We start from the raw sequence: 22,693 nt of genomic DNA on the forward strand, positions 1-22,693 counted from the left end.
CTTGGGGCTGGCAGCCATGACGCCCTTCCCCCTCTCTTGTGGGGAACCCTAGCGGCAGGCCTTAGGATGTAATACCGTAAAAATTAAAAGTGTGGTGTGCTGTACTTAATAATATTTTTATTGTTTTTTTAAATTTTCATCTTTTGTTTCTGTGATTGAAAACCGGTTTGGAAAATGGGGTGATATAATTTTGTAGAATAAAAAATTATGAATTAATTTAGCAATTTTTAAAAAATCTTTTGAAAGTCTTATTTATTAAAATAATTATATGATAATAACAAAAACATTTATTTATTAAAATTATATCTACATAAACTTTTGGACCCCCAATAATTTTGAGTCTTCCAGAAGTCAGCTGTTCGCATATTTACGTTCAATTTCTTTCAAATTCGGACATTTACAAACTTCAACAAAGAAAAGAAAAATTAGAGTATTTGATGTGAATCGAATTTTTTGAATATGAAAATGAAATACTGGTACTGAGTTCAATTTTCATAAATTATTTCGATTATTTGTTATGGTGTTCATTGTACGCGCACGCAACATTATCAATCATTTTATAAGTTTCATTGTATAATTATTTTTAACTTTATTTTTGGACACTTAAGTTATAAGTAAATAATAAATATCTTTTTTGAATAATAAATAAAATAAATTTAAAACTATTTTTTTAAATTCCCAGTTATGCTAATTGTTATGGGTTATGAATTTAACAATTTGGGTCCGTCCTAGTTTACGAATTTTGGCCCTGCGCCCCCTCTTAATAATAATTTTTTATTTCCTAGAGAACAAGTTTGTACATGGATTTCATATGTAACACATGGATATAATTGGTCATGTGGCCGCAGCGCCCGTCCCCCTAACCTGTCCTAGCCGCAGCGCTCGGCTCCATAGACAGACCCATTAATTTTGTACATGACCTAGACTTCCACTATTTTCAACTAAAAAATATTTATTTTTGTATTTATAATTCAGGGTTTGGTTAAGGTAGGACACTTTATGGGCCGAGCGCTGCGGCTAGGGGCCGAGCGCTGAGGCCACACGATCAAATTTGTCAATGTGCGTCTTTTTAAAACTACCTAAGAATCTATAATAAAACATGTACAAATTTGATAGGAGGGGGGGGGGGGGTAAAAAATCGGTCTTTAGAAAATTACCGTGGTACAGGTTTTTTAAACCCCCCTCCTATCGTTTTTGTACATAAATCTTTTATGTAACGCTTGAGCATAATTTGACACTGTCCCCCAACCTGTCATAACCACGGTGGCCGACCCCTAACCTGACCTAGACGTAATGCTTGGGCTATTATCCTGTCCAAAAATCTAATACTAGGACTGAACTCACAATCTATTAAAGAAGATATGATCCAGTTGTTAAGGAATTTTATTTAAAATAAAACAATATTATTTTCAGATGAATTTGTGAAGAATGAAAGCTCCCGCAGGTCTAAGTAGTTCTATTAATTCCTTGACAGGATCTATCCGTCCTCTAGAATCAGTCAAGGTATTTTTTTCTCTTAGTCAAGTATACTTCTATTATTTCCTTGACAGGATCCATTCGTGCTCTAGAATCAGTCAAGGTATTTTTTATCTTAGTCAAATATACTATTGATTCCTTGACAGGATCCATCCGTGCTCTAGAATCAGTCAAGGTATTTAATTCTCTTAGTCAAGTATAGTTTTATTGATTCCTTGACAGGATCCATACGTCCTCAAGAATCAAGGTATTTTTTTTCTCTTAGACAAGTATAGTTCTATTGATTCCTAGACAGGATACATCCGTGCTCTAGAATCAGTCAAGGTATTTTTTTTCTCTTAGTCAAGTATACTTCTATTATTTCCTTGACAGGATCCATCCGTGCTCTAGAATCACAATCTTTTTGATCACTATAAAGTGCTTTTTTTAGTACAAATTCCTGCACCTGATCTCATTTATTTATTTATCTAGTCATCCAATTGTGATACTTATATTATTATTTATTTTATTTATTAACTTGTTCTTAATTCTGGTTTTCTTTCACTTTTCACCCCCCTCATTTTTTTTTGAGCTGACACTTTTATATCTTTTGAAATATCGATAAAAATAAAAAAAAAACTAATCGATTGAATTGAATAAATGCTTCATAATAAAATATTTAAATTGTTCCGTATATTTAGGTTGTTGTTAGATGTCGCCCATTAAACGAGAAAGAGATTGACGCTGGGCACGAGAGCTGTGTTCAAATCTACCCAGACCGAGGACTGATCGAGCTCAGAAACCCTAAACTAGGTCCAACGGATCCCATTAAAACCTTCACCTTCGACGCCGTGTACGACTGCAACTCCAAGCAGTATGATTTGTACGCAGAATCATTCGCACCCTTGGTTGACGCAGTTCTTGACGGCTTTAATGGGACTATATTTGCGTACGGTCAAACTGGCACGGGTAAAACATACACCATGGAGGGTATCCGATCCGAACCTAATAACAGAGGCGTTATTCCTAACTCCTTCGAGCATATATTTAGCCATATTTCGAAATCCGCAAACCAGCAGTATCTGGTTCGTGCCTCCTACCTCGAAATTTATCAAGAGGAGATTCGAGACCTTCTTTCGAAGAATCAAGGAAAGCAGCTTCCGCTGAAGGAACGGCCGGATACCGGGGTTTATGTCAAGGATCTCTCATCATTCGTCTGTAAGTCAGTCTCAGAAATAGAGCATGTGATGTCCGTCGGTAATCAAAACCGGTCCGTCGGTCCGACAAACATGAACGAACATTCGTCCAGAAGTCACGCCATCTTCATCATCACGATCGAATGCAGCCAACTGGACGATGAAGGAAATTCGCATATTCGAGTCGGAAAACTCAATCTCGTGGATTTGGCGGGAAGCGAACGACAGTCGAAGACAGGAGCTCAGGGAGACAGGTTTAAAGAAGCGACTAAAATCAACCTTAGTTTGTCGGCTCTGGGCAATGTAATATCAGCTTTGATAGATGGAAAGTCGACATATATTCCATACAGAGATAGCAAACTTACAAGATTGCTTCAAGACAGTTTAGGGAGGTTTCAAATGAATTTTTGTTTTTAGTATTTGGATTTTTTAAAGTCAAAATATAAAAGTTTGTATAAAATTCGTAGAAATTAATACAGCAAAAATATTTCTTAGTTTTTATTTTTTTTCTATTTTTATAATTTGAAACTTAGGAGGAAATGCCAAAACCGTGATGGTTGCCAATTTTGGTCCTGCCAGTTATAATTACGAGGAAACTGCCACCACTCTCAGATACGCTAATAGAGCAAAGAATATTAAGAACAAGCCTAGAGTTAACGAAGACCCTAAAGACGCCTTACTCCGTGAATTTCAGCAAGAAATTGCGCGCCTTAAAGCTCAAATTAATGAAAAAGGCGGAGAGAAGAGTAAAAAGAAGAGAGTGAAGAAGAAGAAGAAGGTTCCGAAAGAGAAGAAGGAAACCAGGGAAGAGAATGAAAATGAAGATGAACCTAAATCTGTCGAAGATTCTGGAGAGTCTGTTTATGAGGATGAATATGAGGAGGACGGCGAGGCGGAGGGGGCGGATGATGAAGAAATTTCTCTGAAAGAAACGGCGGAGAGACTGGCAACGGAGAAGGAACTCCTAGAAAACGACACATCAATGCTGGCGGAGGAAAAGAATAAAATCCTCGAGGAAATGAGGCGGAAGGAGGCGATGTTGAGCCGTGAGCGGGCGGAGAAAGAAAAATTGGCGGCTAAGATTGCCGCCATGGAGAGTAAACTACTGACCGGAGACGGGAAGACTATTGTTGATCATACCAACGAGCAGCAGCGAGCACTAGAGCAGAGACGAGCTGAAGTTGCAGCAAGGTTGATTTTTATTCATATAAATAAAAACATTTTTTTTTTACTTTTTTTAGAGTAATATATAAACGGTACAATCTTTATGAAACTGAATCATAAACTAGATCCAGATCCATTTGGTCTCAACACGTATCCGGATTTGGATCAAAATAATGGATGGTATCCGTATCTTAATAGGCTGAATCCGGATCAATTTTTACAGGATGTAGCCAAATCTGCATCAAAAAAGAAGATATTTATTTTTTATTCATTTCAATTGTTTATTTTAAGACGGAAAACCGAGGTTGAGGTTGCACGAAGGTTGGAAGAGCAGGAGGAGAAGGGAGTTGAACTAGAGAAAACCTACTCCAGTCTCCAGCAGGAGGTGGAGATTAAAACCAGGAAACTTCGTAAACTGTTCTCTAAACTACAGACAACAAAGCAGGTCTGTGCGCAGGGGTTTTGATGTTTTATAAATCAATATTTTCCCTAACTACGTTGGAACATTTTTTTCTAGCTGATTTGGGAATAATTTATGATTTAAAGAGGAAAAAAGTTATTTTTTGTAATAAGATTTTAATATAGACGGGGAAAGCTTGATGTAGGTCGATTTTTTTTCATTCAGTACCCTTTTTTTGTAGTTTTCCCATGAAATTAAAAAAAAGAAACCAAGCTATGTTCAACGTATTAAGAAAAAATATTGAGGAAGGGGGGGGTGTATCATTTAAATAACCTCATTATTTCTCCCTGCGTGACCGATGTGTTTTTCAAGGATATTGTAAATAACTAACCTGTTTATGTACAGGTTGAGAAAATAAAAATTAACTCTTATTTTCTAATTCAATATATGTTTTTATAATCTCTCATTATTTACAAAGATTTTCTGCAGATTTTCTGGAATTTTTATTGAAAAGACGACATTTGAAGAATTTGTAGAAATCTGCGAACAAAATCATAGAAAATAAGAAATTCAATATAATGATGAAAACGAAATAATTGATTCTAACATTGATTTATTGAAAAATTTCTTTTGAGAAATATGTTCCTAAACATCTAATTAGTTTACTGTATAATTTTTACTTTATTTTTCGTCGTCGTTATTTAATAATTTAAAGAAAACCGATTCTGAAAACGTACCCACCCAAATTCACAATTTTGAACATCGACTTTGCACTCAAACTTAGTAATTATAGATCTTGGATATGATATGTTCAACCACAATATTATGCCGGTCACTCCCTTTAAGAATATTGTTATAGTGACCAAAGAATAAAACCGTGACCGGTGTTTTGTTCAGGATATTGTTGATGTGACCGAGGAGTATAACCGTGACCGACGTGACCTTGAGCTGACCCAGGAGGAACTGTTGAAGGAGTTGAAGCTGAAGTATCTCATCATCGAGAATTTTATCCCTGCTGAGGAGAAGGAGAAGGTTCTAGCTCGCGCTAGATTCGACGAGGAAACTTATACAAATGTACGACATTATCATATTTCTTTGTGTTACTAGACCAATAATAGACAATAAAACATTTATAGAAGGACTGAACTAACGTAATTTCAAGAGTTACATTCTGATTTACAACACTCCCCTAATTGTCTTAACCTTGATTAAAAAACTCTGAGGAAAAACTTATTTGAAATGGATAAATTCTTTCAATTCTCTTCATTGTCTGTACTACAAGACAATGTAAACTTTTTCAGTTGTAATATTAATTGAAGGTTATATATCTATATTCAAATTTAGTTAATACTTGTTTACAAGTTTGCAATTTATTTTTTATTCGAAAAATTTGTATAATTGGTTGAATTAAAGGATGAAGACTTGTGGAAACTTGGACCCTCTCGTCCACAGTCAGGTATTATATCCATCCTCCCCCAGGCCCCTTATCGTTCTCAAATTCATTAAATTATTATTATTATCATTAGGATTTAAGTTTGCTTTAATTAAAATTTGACAATTATTCACATAAAGTTTTATAATATTAAAAAATGGTCGCTGGACCTTATCAAGCCATTAATAGCTAAAATGATCTAATATTACAATGTATGTTTAAAGACACGTGTAAAAATTCTAAAAAAATGTTATGATTTGGATCTGAATAATTTTTTTTCGTACTAAACGGATTCCTAGTCCCGGATCCTGAATCCGAATCCAAAATGAATTGATCTGTTATATTACAGTGTTATGTTGTGGACCTATCTGTAAAAGACCTGTTTCCCTTGGGCCCCTACTTTTTCTCATATACATAAACGATTTGCCTTTAGCAACGCCTTTTTTTACTAATCTATTTGCTGATGACACTAGTTTTCTAAAATCATCTCCACATATCGAAACTTTAGTAATTGATGCGAACTTTGAACTAAAAAAGGCAGCTACATGGTTTCAGGCAAACCGTTTAACACTTAATGTTTCCAAAACTAAGTTTATGATATTTAGGAATAAAAATATGCATTTTGATCCTGAGAACTGCAAATTAAAAATTGGAAATGAGAAACTAGAAAGAATAGGAACTGACTGTACAAATAAATATTTCAAATTTGTTGGACTCAAAATTGATGAATTTTTAAATTGGGACTAGCAAATTGAACATGTTTCCAATAAGATTGCTAGCTCAATTTTTGCTCTGAATCAGATTAAAAACATTTTACCGTTAAACATTCGTCTACTAGTCTATAATGCACTTGTAAGGCCACATATTGAGTATGGAATTATAACATGGCGGGGGCGTAAAAAATGCTAAACTACAGAAAATCAAGTCTCTGCAAAAAAGGGCAATTAGAGCAGTAAATAATAGTTCATTTAAGGCACACTCAGATCCAATATTTTTCAGATTAGAACTCCTAAATTTTGATGATACATATAAACTAGGTGTTCTACCTTTTATGCATAAATACTTTTATGAAAACCTTCCAGCTTCCTTCCATGATATGTTTAATTCTTTAGCTGAACCAAATAGAACAAAATCATATAAACTTGAACGGGTTCTCTTTAAAACTCTAGAATGTTTTCCCTCTGCTATATTTCCAAAAATATGGAATTCGATTGAATTAGAGCTGAAAGAAACTAAATCTGCAAAATCGTTTAAAAGCAAAGTCGCCAAGATCTATTTAGATAGTTATGCAAATTATATCTGTAAAAAAAAAACTGTATCATGTGGATAAACTTAGTCTTTACTATTTTCATCACCCTGTATTTCATAAACATGATTTTAATAACTTATGTTAGTTACCCTTTGTTCCAACCCTTAAGCTGAGTATCCTCCCTTTCCCTTATACTCCCTCACCTCCTCCTTACCATTTTCCTGATTTATCATCATTCTTAGTTTAAAATGTACAATGTACATTGTTTTTATCTGCAATTCTCATTCGTTTATAGTGGGCCAACCAATTAAAACAACCTACTCTGGTTAGGCGGGTCCAAACTACATAGTAAATTGTGATTTTTTATTTGTATTATCTCTTACTTTGTAGTTGAATAAAATATGAAATATGAAATATGTTGTGGACCTATCAGTAAGAGACCTGTATCCTGGTATATTATATTGTTATGTTTAGGACCTATCAGTAAAAGACCTGTGTCCTGCTATATTATATTGTTATGTTTAGGACCTATTAGTAAAAGACCTGTGTCCTGGTATATTTTATTGTTATGTTTAGGACCTATCAGTAAAAGACCTGTGTCCTGGACCTGGTATATTATATTGTTATGTTTAGGACCTATCAGTAAGAGACCTGTATCCTGGTATATTTTATTGTTATGTTTAGGACCTATCAGTAAAAGACCTGTATCCTGGTATATTCTTTTGTTCTGTTTAGGACCTATCAGTAAGAAACCTGTGTCCTGTTATATTATATTGTTATGTTTAGGACCTATCAGTAAGAGACCTGTGTCCTGCTATATTATATTGTTATGTTTAGGACCTATCAGTAAGAGACCTGTATCCTGGTATATTATATTGGTATGTTTAGGACCTATCAGTAAGAAACCTGTGTCCTGTTATATTATATTGGTATGTTTAGGACCTATCAGTAAAAGACCTGTATCCTGGTATATTATATTGGTATGTTTAGGACCTATCAGTAAGAAACCTGTATCCTGGTATATTATATTGGTATGTTTAGGAACTATCAGTAAAAGACCTGTGTCCTGGTATATTATATTGGTATGTTTAGGAACTATCAGTAAAAGACCTGTGTCCTGCTATATTATATTGTTATGTTTAGGAACTATCAGTAAAAGACCTGTATCGGCGGCCGGCTCACGCCGACCTGTTTCTGAATATGCCAGGTAAATATTGTCCTAATCTATATTTTTAACAGAAAGTTAAAAAATGTTTACTTTGAAGTTTTCTGTATTTTTGGCAACACTTATTTAAACTTTTAAAAGACATTTGGCATATTGTAGACTTACAGGGTTATACATTTTTATGCAATTACCTCCTTTCCCAATTCGGGAGATAATTTATTAAACTGGACTTAACCTGCAAGCCGTTTAATCTATTTGAACATGCATTTATAGAAAATATTTAAAAGATGTACTTTAATTGGGAAATCAAAAAGTGAGATGTTAAGCTCGTAATTAATAATGTTTTTACTTCAGGATGTTAAGTAGCATTGGAGGAAACCCGAGATATCGAGGAGAAAATATTATGAAACTAAATCTGGATCATCCAGCAAGGAAAACATTCAAAAATCAAATTGAAGTGATTTCTAAGAGTTATTTTCCATATCTTCTTTTTAACCATTCCACCCCCCCCCCCTCACCCTCTCCATATGGGAAGGAATTTTTTGCTTAAGCCACAAGAAAAAGAAAATTTTATTAAAAAAATCTTTTGAGTTCAATGATCTTATGTAATGTTTGTGTAGAACAACACGTGACTATGAAGGCCCAAGTGTGGCGCCTCGTGTTCAGGCAGCACTCGACGCGGCAATGAACAACATCGAGGAAGATTTGGATATCGACGCGCTCGCGATAACCAACGCGTTTGCTGTAAAAGGCACGCGTAAAGAGAAAAAGAAAGCACGGCCTAAGAGCGGTCGGGACCGACGTGAAAACTATCCGCAATCGCGGGGTTTGGTCCCGAAATGATCAAATTTGACTCATCAGGGAGCCGGCGGCCTGCCAGAGTTCAGAAATTGGGAATTCGAATCCGATTTTTCGGACTCTGACAGTGTCAGCCTCAATACCGTCATAGATTCTTCAGAGAACCGTCGTTTCAAATCCAAAACTTGCAATCAGTCAATCAATTCCAATTTGGCCTTTTTTTGTGTAGTTTGCTTGGTATGTCGGCTTCTGCAAATCATTTTTCAATCATTTTTGAAAATATTTCATTAAAATAAAAATTCGCAAAAAAATAAGTATACAATGTATTGTACAATGTCCATATATTCTACACAATAAGAAAACTTACTGGTACTTTTTTTAACACCGGTTTCATTACTTAATGAAAAATCTACCAATAAATCTTTAAATTATTTGTACGGTAGTAATTGTCGAATAAATTAACCATTTCTAGTCGAAATGAAAATTAATTCCTTCAAATACATAATAAAACCGAAATCCTTTTATTTTTGTTTTTAGCTGCCGGTGTCCTTAGATGAGTCCGGTGCACATGTATCTGCTTATTACAAAAATGTATTGTATGCACCGTTTTTTTTTTTTTTACTGATTGGTCATATTTTTTTGACTTTGCAGCGCATATCATTAGTTTATAGCCAAATTATCCACTAAATTATTTTGTAAACATTTTTTCAGTTCTTAAAGGAACTGCCATTCTATTTAACGAACTTCTTGTCCTATTCACAGCGGTACCATCATCTTTAAACTCTTTTCTTTGTTGCAGTATTTCGTTATTCACTTAAAACACAGAAATTGCAACGGGAAATTATCAATTTTCTGACCAGATTATCTACATGTTTTTTTGTAGAGACAAAGTTGTAAGAGGTACCGTTGCGATTCTGACATTAACTCGTTAAATTTAGACTCAAGAGTCACTAGGAATTATGTCATAGGCCTTTGAAATAAAATCCAGACAGTTTTCCAGGTTTGAAAACCGGTTGTTGAAATATTTCGTGGATTTGCTGGTTCTCTATTCTAGTTTTTCAAATTAAAGCATTAAAGAAAAGATTAAGTTCCAAAATCATCTCTATTCAGTGTTCAAGTACAGATTTGTTGTGTTCATGTACACTGCCGTTGCGCAACGTACTTAAATGTACTCAAATGTACTAAAACATACTATTATTTAATCAAATGTACTAATATTTACTTCGATGTACTTAAATGTATTTAATTGTACTTTTTAATATGTATATTGCCTTAAATCATGCCGTGAATTAAGCACCAAAATTTCCCTTCTCGCATTTTCTTGTAGGAAATAGAGTAAATATTGGATAACAACCAAATACGTACGGCGGGTTAAAAACACTCAATACGTTATATACTAAGCAACTACTGAATCCTATTTTTATCAAGTTATGTCTTTTTTTAGTGTTTTTTTTTCTTTAAAAATATTCTACTTTCACACATCGTTTGGTCCCAAATTGATTTTGTTCTTTACATGACAATCTTTTTGATCACTATAAAGTGCTTTTTTTAGTACAAATTCCTGCACCTGATCTCATTTATTTATTTATCTAGTCATCCAATTGTGATACTTATATTATTATTTATTTTATTTATTAACTTGTTCTTAATTCTGGTTTTCTTTCACTTTTCACAAATATTCATCACTCTCTGTCAAGTTTAAACTTAAATCTAAGTTTATTCTAACATAAAAACCTCTGTGTGTAAAAAATAGTCCACAAAATGTAATATTTATCAAAAATAATGAATATCTTGTCTTATCTTTAGGTCCAAAAATTCACTTAAAGCCTCATTCAATAAAATACTCTAAAACTTCCTTTAAAAATTTGGATTTAGAATTTTTTTATCACACACCCTAAGGAATACATGTTAACAAATCTTCTTTTCCGATTATTTTGTTAATCACAAAAAAATCAACTTCTTTTATTGTACAATGTACATATACTTACATAACATGTTATATGATTATGTAACACACACTTAAACCCCTCAGTTGTACATAGTACATATATACTAACATAACATGTTATATGATTATTTAAAACACACTGAAACCCCTCAGTTCCACTCATCAAATATTAATTGTACATTGTACATATATACTTACATAACATGTTTAATGATTATGTAACACACACTTAAACCCCTCAGTTCCACTCATCAAATATTAATTTTCTAGAGATAATGATAATAGTGTCAAGGCCCGAGAATCTGTAAACATGACTTAATAATTCAGGAATTAATCAATAAACTAGGTTTTCAGGGTTATATCGGTTAAGTAGTGAAAATAATTGATTCTTTAGGTAAAACAAATAAATTCTGATTTGTTATCCCAGTTCATCGAATTTTTATTAATTGATATAACTATACACTTGGAATATCCGAAAAATATTTTTTGGAAATTTTAAACATTGTTAAGAATTTTTTTTTAATGGATTAGTTAAAAAGAATACATAAGTGATTTTGTCAGTGGAAAATAATAAAATGAAACTTTATGAATATTTCTACTTAATACATATCATTTTTGGTTGGTTGATCAATTGATTGATATATATTGATCAGGGGAGAGCCCTACTAGGGCAAATAGCAATATGTCCTCCACCCTCACCCCTACCCTCACACAAGCAAACAAGAAGGACCTGGACAAGTTCACCAAGTATCTATCTATCAAAGCAGTCCAGCTGGTGGTACAGTCCCGCCTGGGTGAGAAGTGCTGTGCCCCGTCTACTCCTGACGTGTCTGCCGGCACATCCTGGTATAATCTAGCCATCAAGGATATACCAGAGGTAACCCGTAAGATAGGATAGGGTGCCAATTTAAGCACCAAATGTTAACTAGTTCCTAAAAGATTAAATTTTGATATAAGATTTGATAGTTACATATTGTATATGCTCAGATATGATTTTTTCGACGAGGCCATCCTGCAATTTTCGCCACACTTTTTTGAGAGATTCCTTATAAAATATATTTAATGATCATGCTAAGTTTCATTCTTGGCATTTATTTGTTATTGGAGCTAGAGTTTTAAACCTTAATTTTTGGGATGTTTTTTAAAAAGTTTTCTTGGTAAAGACGAATTTTCAAACAAGGAAAACGACTTTTCTCCCAATATCATAGCGTTGTACAAAATTTAATGATAATCCATGATTACCAAAAGCTGACCGAGTTCTCAAAGAATGCCCCTATTTGGACCTAATGGGTTTCCGCCCTAAATTTGTATTGGATCTTAAGATTAGTCGGGTATGTCGAGTTGGATTTGGGTTGGACGTAGTTATAACTGGGAGTCTTATTTAAATCCGTAAAAATGCGCGTGGAGTAAAAAACTTCTCGATAATTATGTCGGTTTCCTCTTGATCACTTTCCATAGCTTCATTATTTTAAAAATTAAAGTAAAATATTTATTTTTTTCATAATACTTGAAGACCATATTAATTATATTGTAATTTGCTATTATTTTTTTTTTGTAGCGTGTGACTTATCTCTAATAAATCTTATATATTTATTTCTAGGTTCTATCAGAGACTAAGAGATGTATGTCAGGCCATCTCCCAGCTCCAGGTCGACCTCTAGTCGTTGAGATCTCCTTGAAGACGGTAGAGGGGGATAGTTTAGTACTGGAGTGGTGGAGGTTGGCTGTCATAGCTGGTGGAGATCCAACGGTACACTTAATAATAGTTATGATGATAATGATAATATATGATGGGAATAATAATAATAATACTAATCATGATAATATTGATGGAGTTTCAGAAAAATTGCATACAAATATATCAACAGAAATAGCCCGGCCCTGCTTTATCTTACATTACTAATTAAAGCCTTGAGACAGGTGTATTCCCTATTTGTTGGAAAATGTCCAGAACTATTCCTATTCATATAAAAGATTAAAGAACGACTTATCTAATTTTTGTCCAATTGGATTAATCAACGGATTTTCTAAAATATTGGAAAAAATTCTGCATAAAGAATGCTTTCAATTCTCAACAATAATAACTTTTTTAAAACAAATCAATTTGGCTTTTTACTAGGACGTAATGTGATGCGAGCAATCACAAAACTGTTGAACTAAATTTTCAGCGCACTAAATAATAATGAATCTGTTTAACTTATCATGCTAGATATTTCTAAAGCTTACGACTGTATTGATTACAAGATACTTCTGAAAAAGCTTGCAAACGCAGGAATCATGGTTCGAATCTTACTTGCGCGGCAGGGGGCAAAAAGTCGATATAATTGTTACCTTCTCGGACTTATTCGAAATATTAGAGACGGGTCTTGTTCAAGGATCAAGTCTAAGCTGTTTACTGTTTATTATATATGTAAATGATTTCACATTATCAAAAGATATCAAAAACGCAAATCTTAGAAAAAGAAATGATTTTTATATTCCTAGAGTCAAAACTATTAAAATTGGTCTGCTTCCTTCTCACAAATTGCAGAATTAAATTGCAGAATATTAGCAGCAGAACCAATGTTTTAATTCTAACACATGCTATGTTTGCAAAAGAATCGAAGAAAGAAAAGACGATTTCACAACCCTCTATTTTTTCAGCATTAAAAATAAATCTATAATTTTTATTTCATAAAGTTGTTAGTTCATCGTCGAAAAATACCAACAATCCACCACCAGTTATATTAAATATCTTATCCTTTTATTTTTTTTATTTTTTTTTTATTGGGGGGAAATATTCCCACAACCTCTATTTTTGGAGGTTTTCAAATATTTTCTCCTGAAACACTTAATTTTGTATATTTTGTTATATTTCATAAAGGAATAATTACTTACTTACTACTTAATACTAAAATAATGATGATGATTATTATAATGATGATATAAGGATGAAAAGGATGAAAATGATTGTTTTGGAATCTGGACAGATTAAACAACTTTTTTTATCAATTTTGATGGTTATTATATCGTTAGAACTGACCAGGGTAAACCCAGAACGAAATATATTTTCAATAAATGTGGAACTAACATCTACTTTTTACTCTACAGAGGTTTGGTCCATCACCATCACCAAATTTTAAAGATAATGGTGATAAAGATGATAATGATGATAATGATGATACTGATGATAATGATGATAATGATGATAATGATGATAATGATGATAATGATGATAATGATGATAATGATGATAATGATGATAATGATGATAATGATGATAATGATGATAATGNATAGTGATGATAGTGATGATAGTGATGATAGTGATGATAGTGATGATAGTGATGATAGTGATGATAGTGATGATAGTGATGATAGTGATGATAGTGATGATAGTGATGATAGTGATGATAGTGACGATAATGACGATAATGACGATAATGATGATAATGATGATAATGATGATACATAATACATATGTTAATAATGATGATAGTGATAATACAAATAATAATAATGATGATAATGATGATAATGATAATACAAATAATAATAATGATGATAATGATAATACAAATAATAATAATGATGATGATGATGATACATATGATAATAATTAAGATAAGACTTAAGAGTAAGACATATCATACTAATGATGATAATGATAATACCTATGATAATAATAATGAAAATGATAAAACATATGATAATAATGATGATGATTATAATAATAAAGATGATATTAATGAGGATGATATTAGTGAGGATAACAATGATGATTGTATTGATGATAATAATGATAAGGTGAATATAACCGTATGTTTAGATAAAAGTAACACATGGCGTGTATAACCGCATGGGTCTCCTGTTGAAATCACTGATAACCGTTACCAGAGTTACCCCTGCCTACAAGCTGTCCAGAAGACAGGGACAGGACAGCTATGTTATCTGCTACAGGTACAGACGACCACGTATAATATTGAAAACTAGCCAGGGAACCCATTTTTTCTTAGTAAAGTATACTAAATCGATTTGCAATTTTTTAACCAAGCTAAGAACATTCCCGGGGTTCTAACTGTTCGACATTTGAAAATTTGAGACAAATCGGTCAAGGGGTATATGAGTTATGATCGGGCGTACCAACAAACATATTGATTTGCAAACAGGGATTAATACTTATTAAATATTGATGCATTCATGTTAGAAGGGGTAAGATTCTCAACAAAAAATATAAACAGGCTTTTATTTGAATAATTTACCATTGAGAGGGGGGAATGCATAGAAAATACGAATTCTAGGAATAAATTCTTCTTTTTGATACTTTATACTACGACGAGGTCGATTTACTTTGAACCATTGAAAGCACCAATAACCAGGGGGGGGGGGTTGATTTTCCAAGAAAAAGATTAAATGATTGTTAAAAACTTGTTATTGCAGAATATTCTTGGGTGAACCCCCAGATCCTCCGGACCTTGGAGAGGGAGCACTTACTGCACGTGTTGGACAGGTTGTACAATTATTTAGCATCTGGTTTGATTTTGGCACTTGGTGCCCTTTTTCGTCCATTTTAAACAAGTCTTTATTTTTACCGACCTTCCCTGAGCTACCACAAATTGGGTTTAATCGGTTCAGGGAGTTTAGGCACGTTCGGATGTTTATTGGATACTAGCTGAAGGGCCCGAAAGGCAAGTTTGTTTTATGTTTTCATACTTTTTATCCAAAAATTTATTTAATTTCCACTAAAAATCAAAAAAATTCTCCTTGTTTAGCGGAAAAAAATTCTTTAAAAAAGTTTGGCTCTCTGCGTTGAAATACCTAACAGCTGGGAAAAATTTGTTTTAAAAGGGGTGGGAGGTTTTTTTAAGAAAACATACATCCCTGATTAATGTTTAGAACAAGTATGACAATAGCACCGAGGCCCTCTTCCCTTCCCATCCTCGTTAAATCTGACCATTTTGAGGCTCGTGATCAACCTCATAGAACAAACAAAAGGTTAGATAAATATCCAAGATTTACAAAATTCTTGTTCCGCATTTTTACTCTCAACTTTTTAATCCCTGGAATAAAACGTTTCTAACAATTTTAACCAATACAAATAGTTTTTCTTGTAGATTTCGTGGACTTTGAAAAGTATTTTCAGCACATTTTCAATATATCTTCAAGGAGAATTAAAAAATGCATGCAAACGAATCCATACAATCCAAAAATAGGGTTCTTCTTCCATATGTGTTACTAATCCAACCAACCACCTTGTGTTTTCAATCGGGACAAAATGTACTTTTTTGGGATTGGAATTCTTAATTATTTACGTTTTTTCGATTTAAAAACCAAGATATTAAAAAAAAATTTAAACCTCAAATAATGTAAAATTAGCCCAAATCTTTATTTTGAATAATCTCTTTTTTTGTTTATTTTCTTGTGATTTTTTGCAATTTTTTTTTTTTTTTTATCGATTTTGATGGTAATTATGTCGTTAGAACTGACAATGGTCAACGCAGATCGAAACATATTTTCAATAAATGTGGAACTAACCTCTACTTTTTTTACTCTACAGAGGTTTGTCCATCACCATCAACGAATTATAAATGTAAAAATACCAACCAAAAAACGTACTTAAAATAACACTGAAGGCAGTTGCCTAATTAGATATGTTTTTCTTTATTTTCTTATGTCTAGAGAATACAGGCACTCTGAGAGTAGTGAGCAGGGGGTTACAAGTGATGATAGTCAAGAGATGAGATTTTTTGCTACCTCGCCACCGGATAGATTTAAACGGATGGTGAGTATAGTGGCAACTAGGTTTTTTTGTTAAAAAAAACCTAAATTATTGAGCGATAAAATTTTTTACCAATCCTAGAACTTCTAGTATTATTTTTACGTTTTAGACAAAATCTGGTCATTTTCTCTGTTTTTTGTTTTGTAAAAATAAATTACCATTTTTTCAATCTCGACGGAGGGAGAGGGGGGGCTGTTTCGCCTCTTAACGTCAGCATTATTACAAGATGGATTTAAGCGGATGATGAGGATGGATGCCTATCAGACAACTATCTGTAGATTACTAAAAAGATTGCTAAATCTTAATTTTGTTTTCGACTGTTTAGGATGAGGAATCAAGTGAGAGATTAAAGTTTGGAGCGTTTGCTCGAACTGAGAGTTTACCGTGTCTAGAGGAGGAACTACAGGGACAGATAAACATAGAGAATAGACATCACGTGTTTAGAAATATACATCACGTGTTTAGAGAATATACATCACGTGTTTAGAGGAACACGAGCCATCACGTTTGTAGATGTTTTAGTCTTCTATAGAAATAACAGTGTCTAAAGTCAGTAACACGTGTTTTTTATTCAGGCGTGACGTTTTGAACACGTGTTTTTAATCAGCTTTAATGTGTCTTTTATAAACACTTAATTATTCAGCTTAAACACTTATTTATTCACCTTAAACATTCATTTATTTAGCTAATAAACTTATTTATCATCTTAAACACTTACGTACTATGCTAAAACACTTACTTAGTCAGCTTAAACACTTATTTATTGAGCTTAAACAATTATTTATTCAGCTTAAAAAGTTAATTCTGCAGATCAAACACTTATTTATTCAGCTTTAAAACTTATTTATTCAGCTTAAAAACTTATTTATTCAGCTTAAACACTTATTTATTCAGCTTAAACACTTATTTATTCAGCTTAAAAACTTATTTATTCAGCTTAAACACTTATTTATTCAGCTTAAACATTTTCATACACAGAGGAGTATGTCTATCTCGTTAATTTTGGTTTTTGACTCAAATTTCCAAGTTTGTTTGTTTGATCAGGAACCATTAATGAACCTTCTTCCAAGACCAAGGTATTTTTTAAGGAAAATATTGGTTGAGGGGTTTCTTAATTCAAGAATTGATACAAGATCCCCCCACCCCTCCCCTACACATGTTAATGATGATAATGATGATAATGATAATAATATAACAATAATAGCAATAATAGCAATGATAACAATGACAACAATGACAACAATGACAACAATGACAACAATGACAACAATGACAACAATGACAACAATGACAACAATGACAACAAGGACAACTTTGACAACTATGATGATGATAATAATGATAATAATAATTTACGATCAGACCTGGATCTGCGGTTAGCGTAACTAGCGGAGAAACAAGCGGAACAGACAGTCATACAGACACACAGTTCCTGATGTCGAGTGATAGCGGTAAATTAGCGGAACGAAGCATGGAACGCGGGGCGGTATCGGATCGAGGGGTTGGAACAGAAAGAGGAGGAAGAGGAAGAGTAGCATCACTAGGAAGTCAAACTACGGGGTAAGTTGAGTAAAATAAAAATTAAGCAATCGCCGTAAAATCTTATTTTCTGATCCTTTTATCTTTGCAGCCGGGCTTTAAATTCATTTTGGGATTCGAGTGAAGTGGTAGAACTTCACTGAAAGCCTGATTTGGTTTGATTGTTTTGATTTGATTTGATTTTGATTTGATTTTGATTTTGATTTTGATTTGATTTGATATGAATTGGATTGGTTTGGTTTGGTTTGATTTGATGGGATTTGATGAGATATGATTTTATTTGATTTGATGGTGGAAACTTTTGATATATTTAACTTTTACTGGTGTTATTAAAAGAATTTCATAGGTGGAACCAGTGCTTAGGATCCATTTAATTTTGATGCGGATCCGGACCCAGGATCCGCACTGGAAAAAAATGGATCCGGATCCGGATCCAGGTCATTTCATTAAGATTTACTGAATTTTTTTAACAAAAAATAATTTTCAAATTTTTTTTTATTTTTTTCACTTATTTTTATCCTTAAACTTGATGAACCATTCAGAAATGAGGAAATTTTTATAATATCTCTTTTTTAAGAGTAAAAATTTTTTTTGCAGTTTTTGGTTGATTTTTTACCCCTTGGATCCGGATCCGTGGATCCGCATATTTTTGCCGATACGGATCCAGGAATCCAAAATCTTGCGGATCCAACGGATCCGGATCCGGATCCTAAGCACTGGCGTGGAACTATCAGGTCTTTCAGGTCTACATCAGGTCTACATCAGGTCTACATCACGTCTAGATCGGTCTACATCAGGTCTGCATCACGTCTATCAGGTCTACATCAGGTCTATCAGGTCTACATCAGGTCTATCAGGTCTACATCACGTCTGTCAGGTCTACATCAGGTCTACATCAGGTCTACATTAGGTCTACATCACGTCTGTCAGGTCTACATCAGGTCTACATCAGGTGTACATCAGGTCTACATCACGTCTATCAGGTCTACATCAGGTCTATCAGGTCTACATCACGTCTATCAGGTCTACACCGAGTCTTATCAGGTCTATTAAGCCTACATCACGTCCACATTAGGTCTATATCACGTCTGTCAAGTCTACATCAGGTTTACATTACTTCTACATCAGGTCTATCAGGTCTACATCAGGTCTACATTACGTCTGCATCAGGTCACAGGTCCATCAGGTCCACATCAGGTCTATTAGGTCTACACCACGGCTATCACGTCTATAAGGTCTACATCACGTCTATTGCGTCTTATCAGGTCTATTGCGTCTTATCAGGTCCACATCAGGTCTACATCACGTCTACATCACGTCTAATCAGGTCTACATCAGGCCTACACCACGTCTATCACGTCTATAAGGTCTACATCAGGTCTATCAGGTCTACACCACGGCTATCGCGTCTTATCAGGTCCACATCAGGTCTACATCACGTCTACATCACGTCTAATCAGGTCTACATCAGGTCTACACCACGTCTATCACGTCTATAAGGTCTAAATCAGGCTTATCAGGTCTACACCACGTCTATCACGTCTTTTTAGGTTCACATCAGGTCTACATCACGTCTAATCAGGTAATCATCAAGTCTATCACGTCTATCAAGTCTACATCAGGTTGCTAAGATATTAGGATTAGAAAAATAGAGTTTGGGGATGTTATTAGTTCCTTTAAAACATATTTCATAATTACTAAATTTAACTTATCTTTAACTTACATTTTTTTAGTATTAAAAAATGTTTGGCGGATATTTTGAATGAAGAAAAAGAGAACACAAGGCATTTAACCTTAATTCTTTTCGTAGGACCAAAAATAGTGATTTTTTTAAATACTTAGCCCCCCACCCCCTGGGAAGGTGTTAATGGAGTAGGAATAGGGGGGAGATGTTATAGTTCTGACTTGAACTGGTAGGCCGCCCCCCTCTTTTTTTGCTCATCCGAAATTTTATTTACCGAGCCCACTTAAGCATTAAATCCATTGATTTGATTCCCCTTAAATATAGGATTAAGATTAAGCTAAGTAGGGTTTGATTATAAAGAAAAAGACATGAAAGGATAAATGATTAGAAGATTAAGTGGAGCATCAGTGTTCGGAACCTCAGAGCTGGATAAGGAGTTTGTGATGGTTGATCTGAAAACACCATTTGCTCAACCCTCCTCATTCCCGTTAGTATTCCTGCATTCATTTATTTATTTATTCATTCGCTCAACTCTCTTCATTCCTGTTAGTACTTATTTATTCATTAATTTTTTTATTCATCTCTTTCGTTAGTATTCTCATTCATCCGTTCATACATTTACAAGTATTCATTTATTTGTTTATTCACCCATTCATTCTTTCCATTGGTATTCCTTTATTTGTTTATACACCCATTCATTCTTCCCATTGGTATTCATTTATTTATTTATTCCGATTCATTCTTCCCGTTGTTATTCATTTATTTGTGTATTCACCCATTCATTCTTCCCGTTGGTATTCATTTATTTGTGTATTCACCCATTCATTCTTCCCGTTGGTATTCATTTATTTGTGTATTAACCCTTGGTATTCATTTATTTGTGTATTAACCCATTCATTCTTCCATTGGTATTCATTTATTTGTTTATTCACCCATTCATTCTTCCCGTTGGTATTCATTTATTTGTTTATTCACCCATTCATTCTTCCCGTTGGTATTCATTTGCATATTTTGTCTTGTGATTACATAATAATCATTCATTTTTGCATTTTTGTGATTTGTGTAAATAAAATTATTTTTTTTATTATTTACCTGTCATTCTGTAAACATTCTTTTTTTGTCCCATTCTGATATTCATCTTATCTTTCTTAGTGGGAACCTGTGAGAAAGGAAGGCGATATAAAAAACAATAATTGAGTTCATTTGAAAATTATACAAAAAAATAGTTTCACTAATAACTTTTTAAATCCCTAATTTAGTGGAATGGGTCTGTTTAGACTGCACAATTGCTTTGTGACATGTTCTTTGGACATTTAAAGTCATAATTTGAGTCTTAAAGTCGTCTTCCTATTAAACTAATATAATATTTATATTAAAGGGAACTAATATAGTATTTATATTAAAGGGAACTAATATAATATTTATATTAAAGGGAACTAATATAGTATTTATATTAAAGGGAAGGCGGACAAACCTCAGGCGGTGATCCTTCTCTTGGTTCTTTCTTTAAGGAGGTGTGAATCTAAAATTATGAATTAAATTTCAATTATATACAATACATAATATACATGTATACTCTGCCTGTCTGTACCTGAACGACTGAATGGATCGGGCCCAAATTCACATGACTACTGGATTAGGGTATTTTGCCCGGATAAAAATGTCGAGAATCTTTTTTTGGACCAATTTAAAAAGAAAAATATTAAGAATCATTCATAAAGTGCACTTTCAAACAATTTAAAGCTAAAATTGTTAATCGGAGCCGTAACAGCATAGTTTTTTGTTTTTCCTAAAATCATAATTTTTTAAATTTCATTTAAAATTTAAATAAAATTTTCGAAATTTATGAAAGGTAATTGTTCAAAAAAAAATAAACTTAGAATACAAAATATCCGTTCGATGCCATTTATCGAGTCTTCTTAAATTTTTTTTTTGGGACACCCTGTACTACGTTGTATTTTAAAGAATGAATTAACTGAACTGTGTTGCTATGGTGTAAGTATGAACTGTCCCAATGCACGTGTTTGGTTTAAATTGAATTATGCAAATTGAAATCTTGTTTTTCAAACACAAAGTTCAATTGAATAATTTATTTAAATATTTAGATGTATTGATTGATTGATTTATAACTAGTTTGATCATCTAATAGATTGAATAATTTATTTAAATAGCTTGATATTAATTTTTTGAAATAACTTGATTGATTGATTCATTGAAAAATTTATTGATTGATTGTTCCAGGTTTCTGCAGCTCCGACCCTCCTGTCTCTTCCCCATTCCGGAGCTATCCAAGAAACCCTGGACAGCTGGAGCTCTCAGCTCAATCAGTTTGAGTCCAACCTAGAGGAATATAGTGAGCTAATCGATGATCTAGGCTCAGCTAGTGAACAGGACTAGATTTTCAAACTGTTGGCTCATTCAAGAAAATAGAATTGGAAAGTCTTCAACAATATTAAAGAGAACAGTGTATGTACCGTACTGCTTGCTGCACCTGTACACACGGAGTACAGCGTATGTACAAATCTTGTTTCTTATTGTAACATTTAATCCCTTGATATCGTTACAATCCCAGACATAAATCCTAGGGAAATCAAGATCAATCGTTGCCCCCCCATCTTTGAGGGTTAATGCAAGACTTCACTTTCATTCCCAGTACCAGTTCATAATTCACCCAAACCTCTCTTCTTGTGTATAATATCTATCTCTCAAGGTCTTTAATAAGTGGGTGGTTTAACATTACATATTTTATTGGTACAAATATATCTGTTAATATCTATTTATATTAGATCATATTCCATATATTTGTGGAGTCCCTCAGCGGTAAAACAAGCCTCCATTGACTCTTATATGAGGAAGAGTCCCTCAGCAGTTAAGCAAGTCTCCACTAGTTCCTGTATGAGGCAGA

At 33.4% G+C, this 22,693-nt stretch overlaps 2 protein-coding genes across 5 annotated transcripts; both read left to right on the forward strand.

The window, feature by feature from the left end:
* The first annotated feature begins 1,396 nt into the window (after nt 1-1,396).
* LOC111704043 (kinesin-II 95 kDa subunit) lies at nt 1,397-11,078 on the forward strand. Of its 4 annotated transcripts, none has more exons than XR_002765736.1 (10): nt 1,397-1,503; nt 2,157-3,039; nt 3,185-3,842; nt 4,107-4,260; nt 5,113-5,274; nt 5,629-5,671; nt 8,040-8,103; nt 8,416-8,493; nt 8,682-9,096; nt 9,397-11,078. XR_002765736.1 is itself a non-coding variant. In XM_023476158.1 (10 exons), the coding sequence occupies exons 1-9, from the start codon at nt 1,429-1,431 to the stop codon at nt 8,902-8,904; spliced, it is 2,340 nt and encodes a 779-aa protein (XP_023331926.1). In that variant the 5' UTR covers nt 1,397-1,428; the 3' UTR covers nt 8,905-8,922; nt 9,413-11,078. The 4 variants fall into 4 exon arrangements, 2 of the variants coding, with proteins under 2 accessions (XP_023331926.1, XP_023331924.1); XR_002765737.1 differs by having other exon boundaries at nt 9,413-11,078; XM_023476158.1 differs by having other exon boundaries at nt 8,682-8,922; nt 9,413-11,078.
* On the forward strand, nt 11,053-22,335 carry LOC111704045 (autophagy-related protein 13). Its single transcript, XM_023476160.1, has 15 exons — nt 11,053-11,134; nt 11,461-11,684; nt 12,408-12,557; nt 14,616-14,746; nt 15,227-15,296; nt 15,431-15,474; nt 15,683-15,781; nt 16,466-16,568; nt 16,891-16,971; nt 17,610-17,641; nt 17,928-18,125; nt 19,838-19,888; nt 20,177-20,275; nt 21,248-21,302; nt 22,030-22,335. Exons 2-15 carry the CDS (start codon nt 11,490-11,492, stop codon nt 22,183-22,185), a joined length of 1,464 nt encoding a protein of 487 aa, XP_023331928.1. The 5' UTR covers nt 11,053-11,134; nt 11,461-11,489; the 3' UTR covers nt 22,186-22,335.
* Nucleotides 22,336-22,693: the final 358 nt, after the last annotated feature.

Source organism: Eurytemora carolleeae, unplaced genomic scaffold, assembly GCF_000591075.1.
Source record: "Eurytemora carolleeae unplaced genomic scaffold, Eaff_2.0 scaffold551, whole genome shotgun sequence".
NCBI lineage: Eukaryota > Metazoa > Arthropoda > Copepoda > Calanoida > Temoridae > Eurytemora > Eurytemora carolleeae.

Coding starts and splice junctions, on each gene's coding strand:
- LOC111704045 (XM_023476160.1), top strand. CDS start 11,490: ATGTCCTCCACCCTCACCCCTACCCTCACACAAGCAAACAAGAAGGAC. Junction 15,475..15,682: donor CTAGCTGAAGGGCCCGAAAG/GCAAGTTTGTTT, acceptor ATTAATGTTTAG/AACAAGTATGACAATAGCAC. Junction 21,303..22,029: donor TTGGTTCTTTCTTTAAGGAG/GTGTGAATCTAA, acceptor TGATTGTTCCAG/GTTTCTGCAGCTCCGACCCT.
- LOC111704043 (XM_023476156.1), top strand. CDS start 1,429: ATGAAAGCTCCCGCAGGTCTAAGTAGTTCTATTAATTCCTTGACAGGA. Junction 1,504..2,156: donor GTCCTCTAGAATCAGTCAAG/GTATTTTTTTCT, acceptor CCGTATATTTAG/GTTGTTGTTAGATGTCGCCC. Junction 3,843..4,106: donor CGAGCTGAAGTTGCAGCAAG/GTTGATTTTTAT, acceptor GTTTATTTTAAG/ACGGAAAACCGAGGTTGAGG.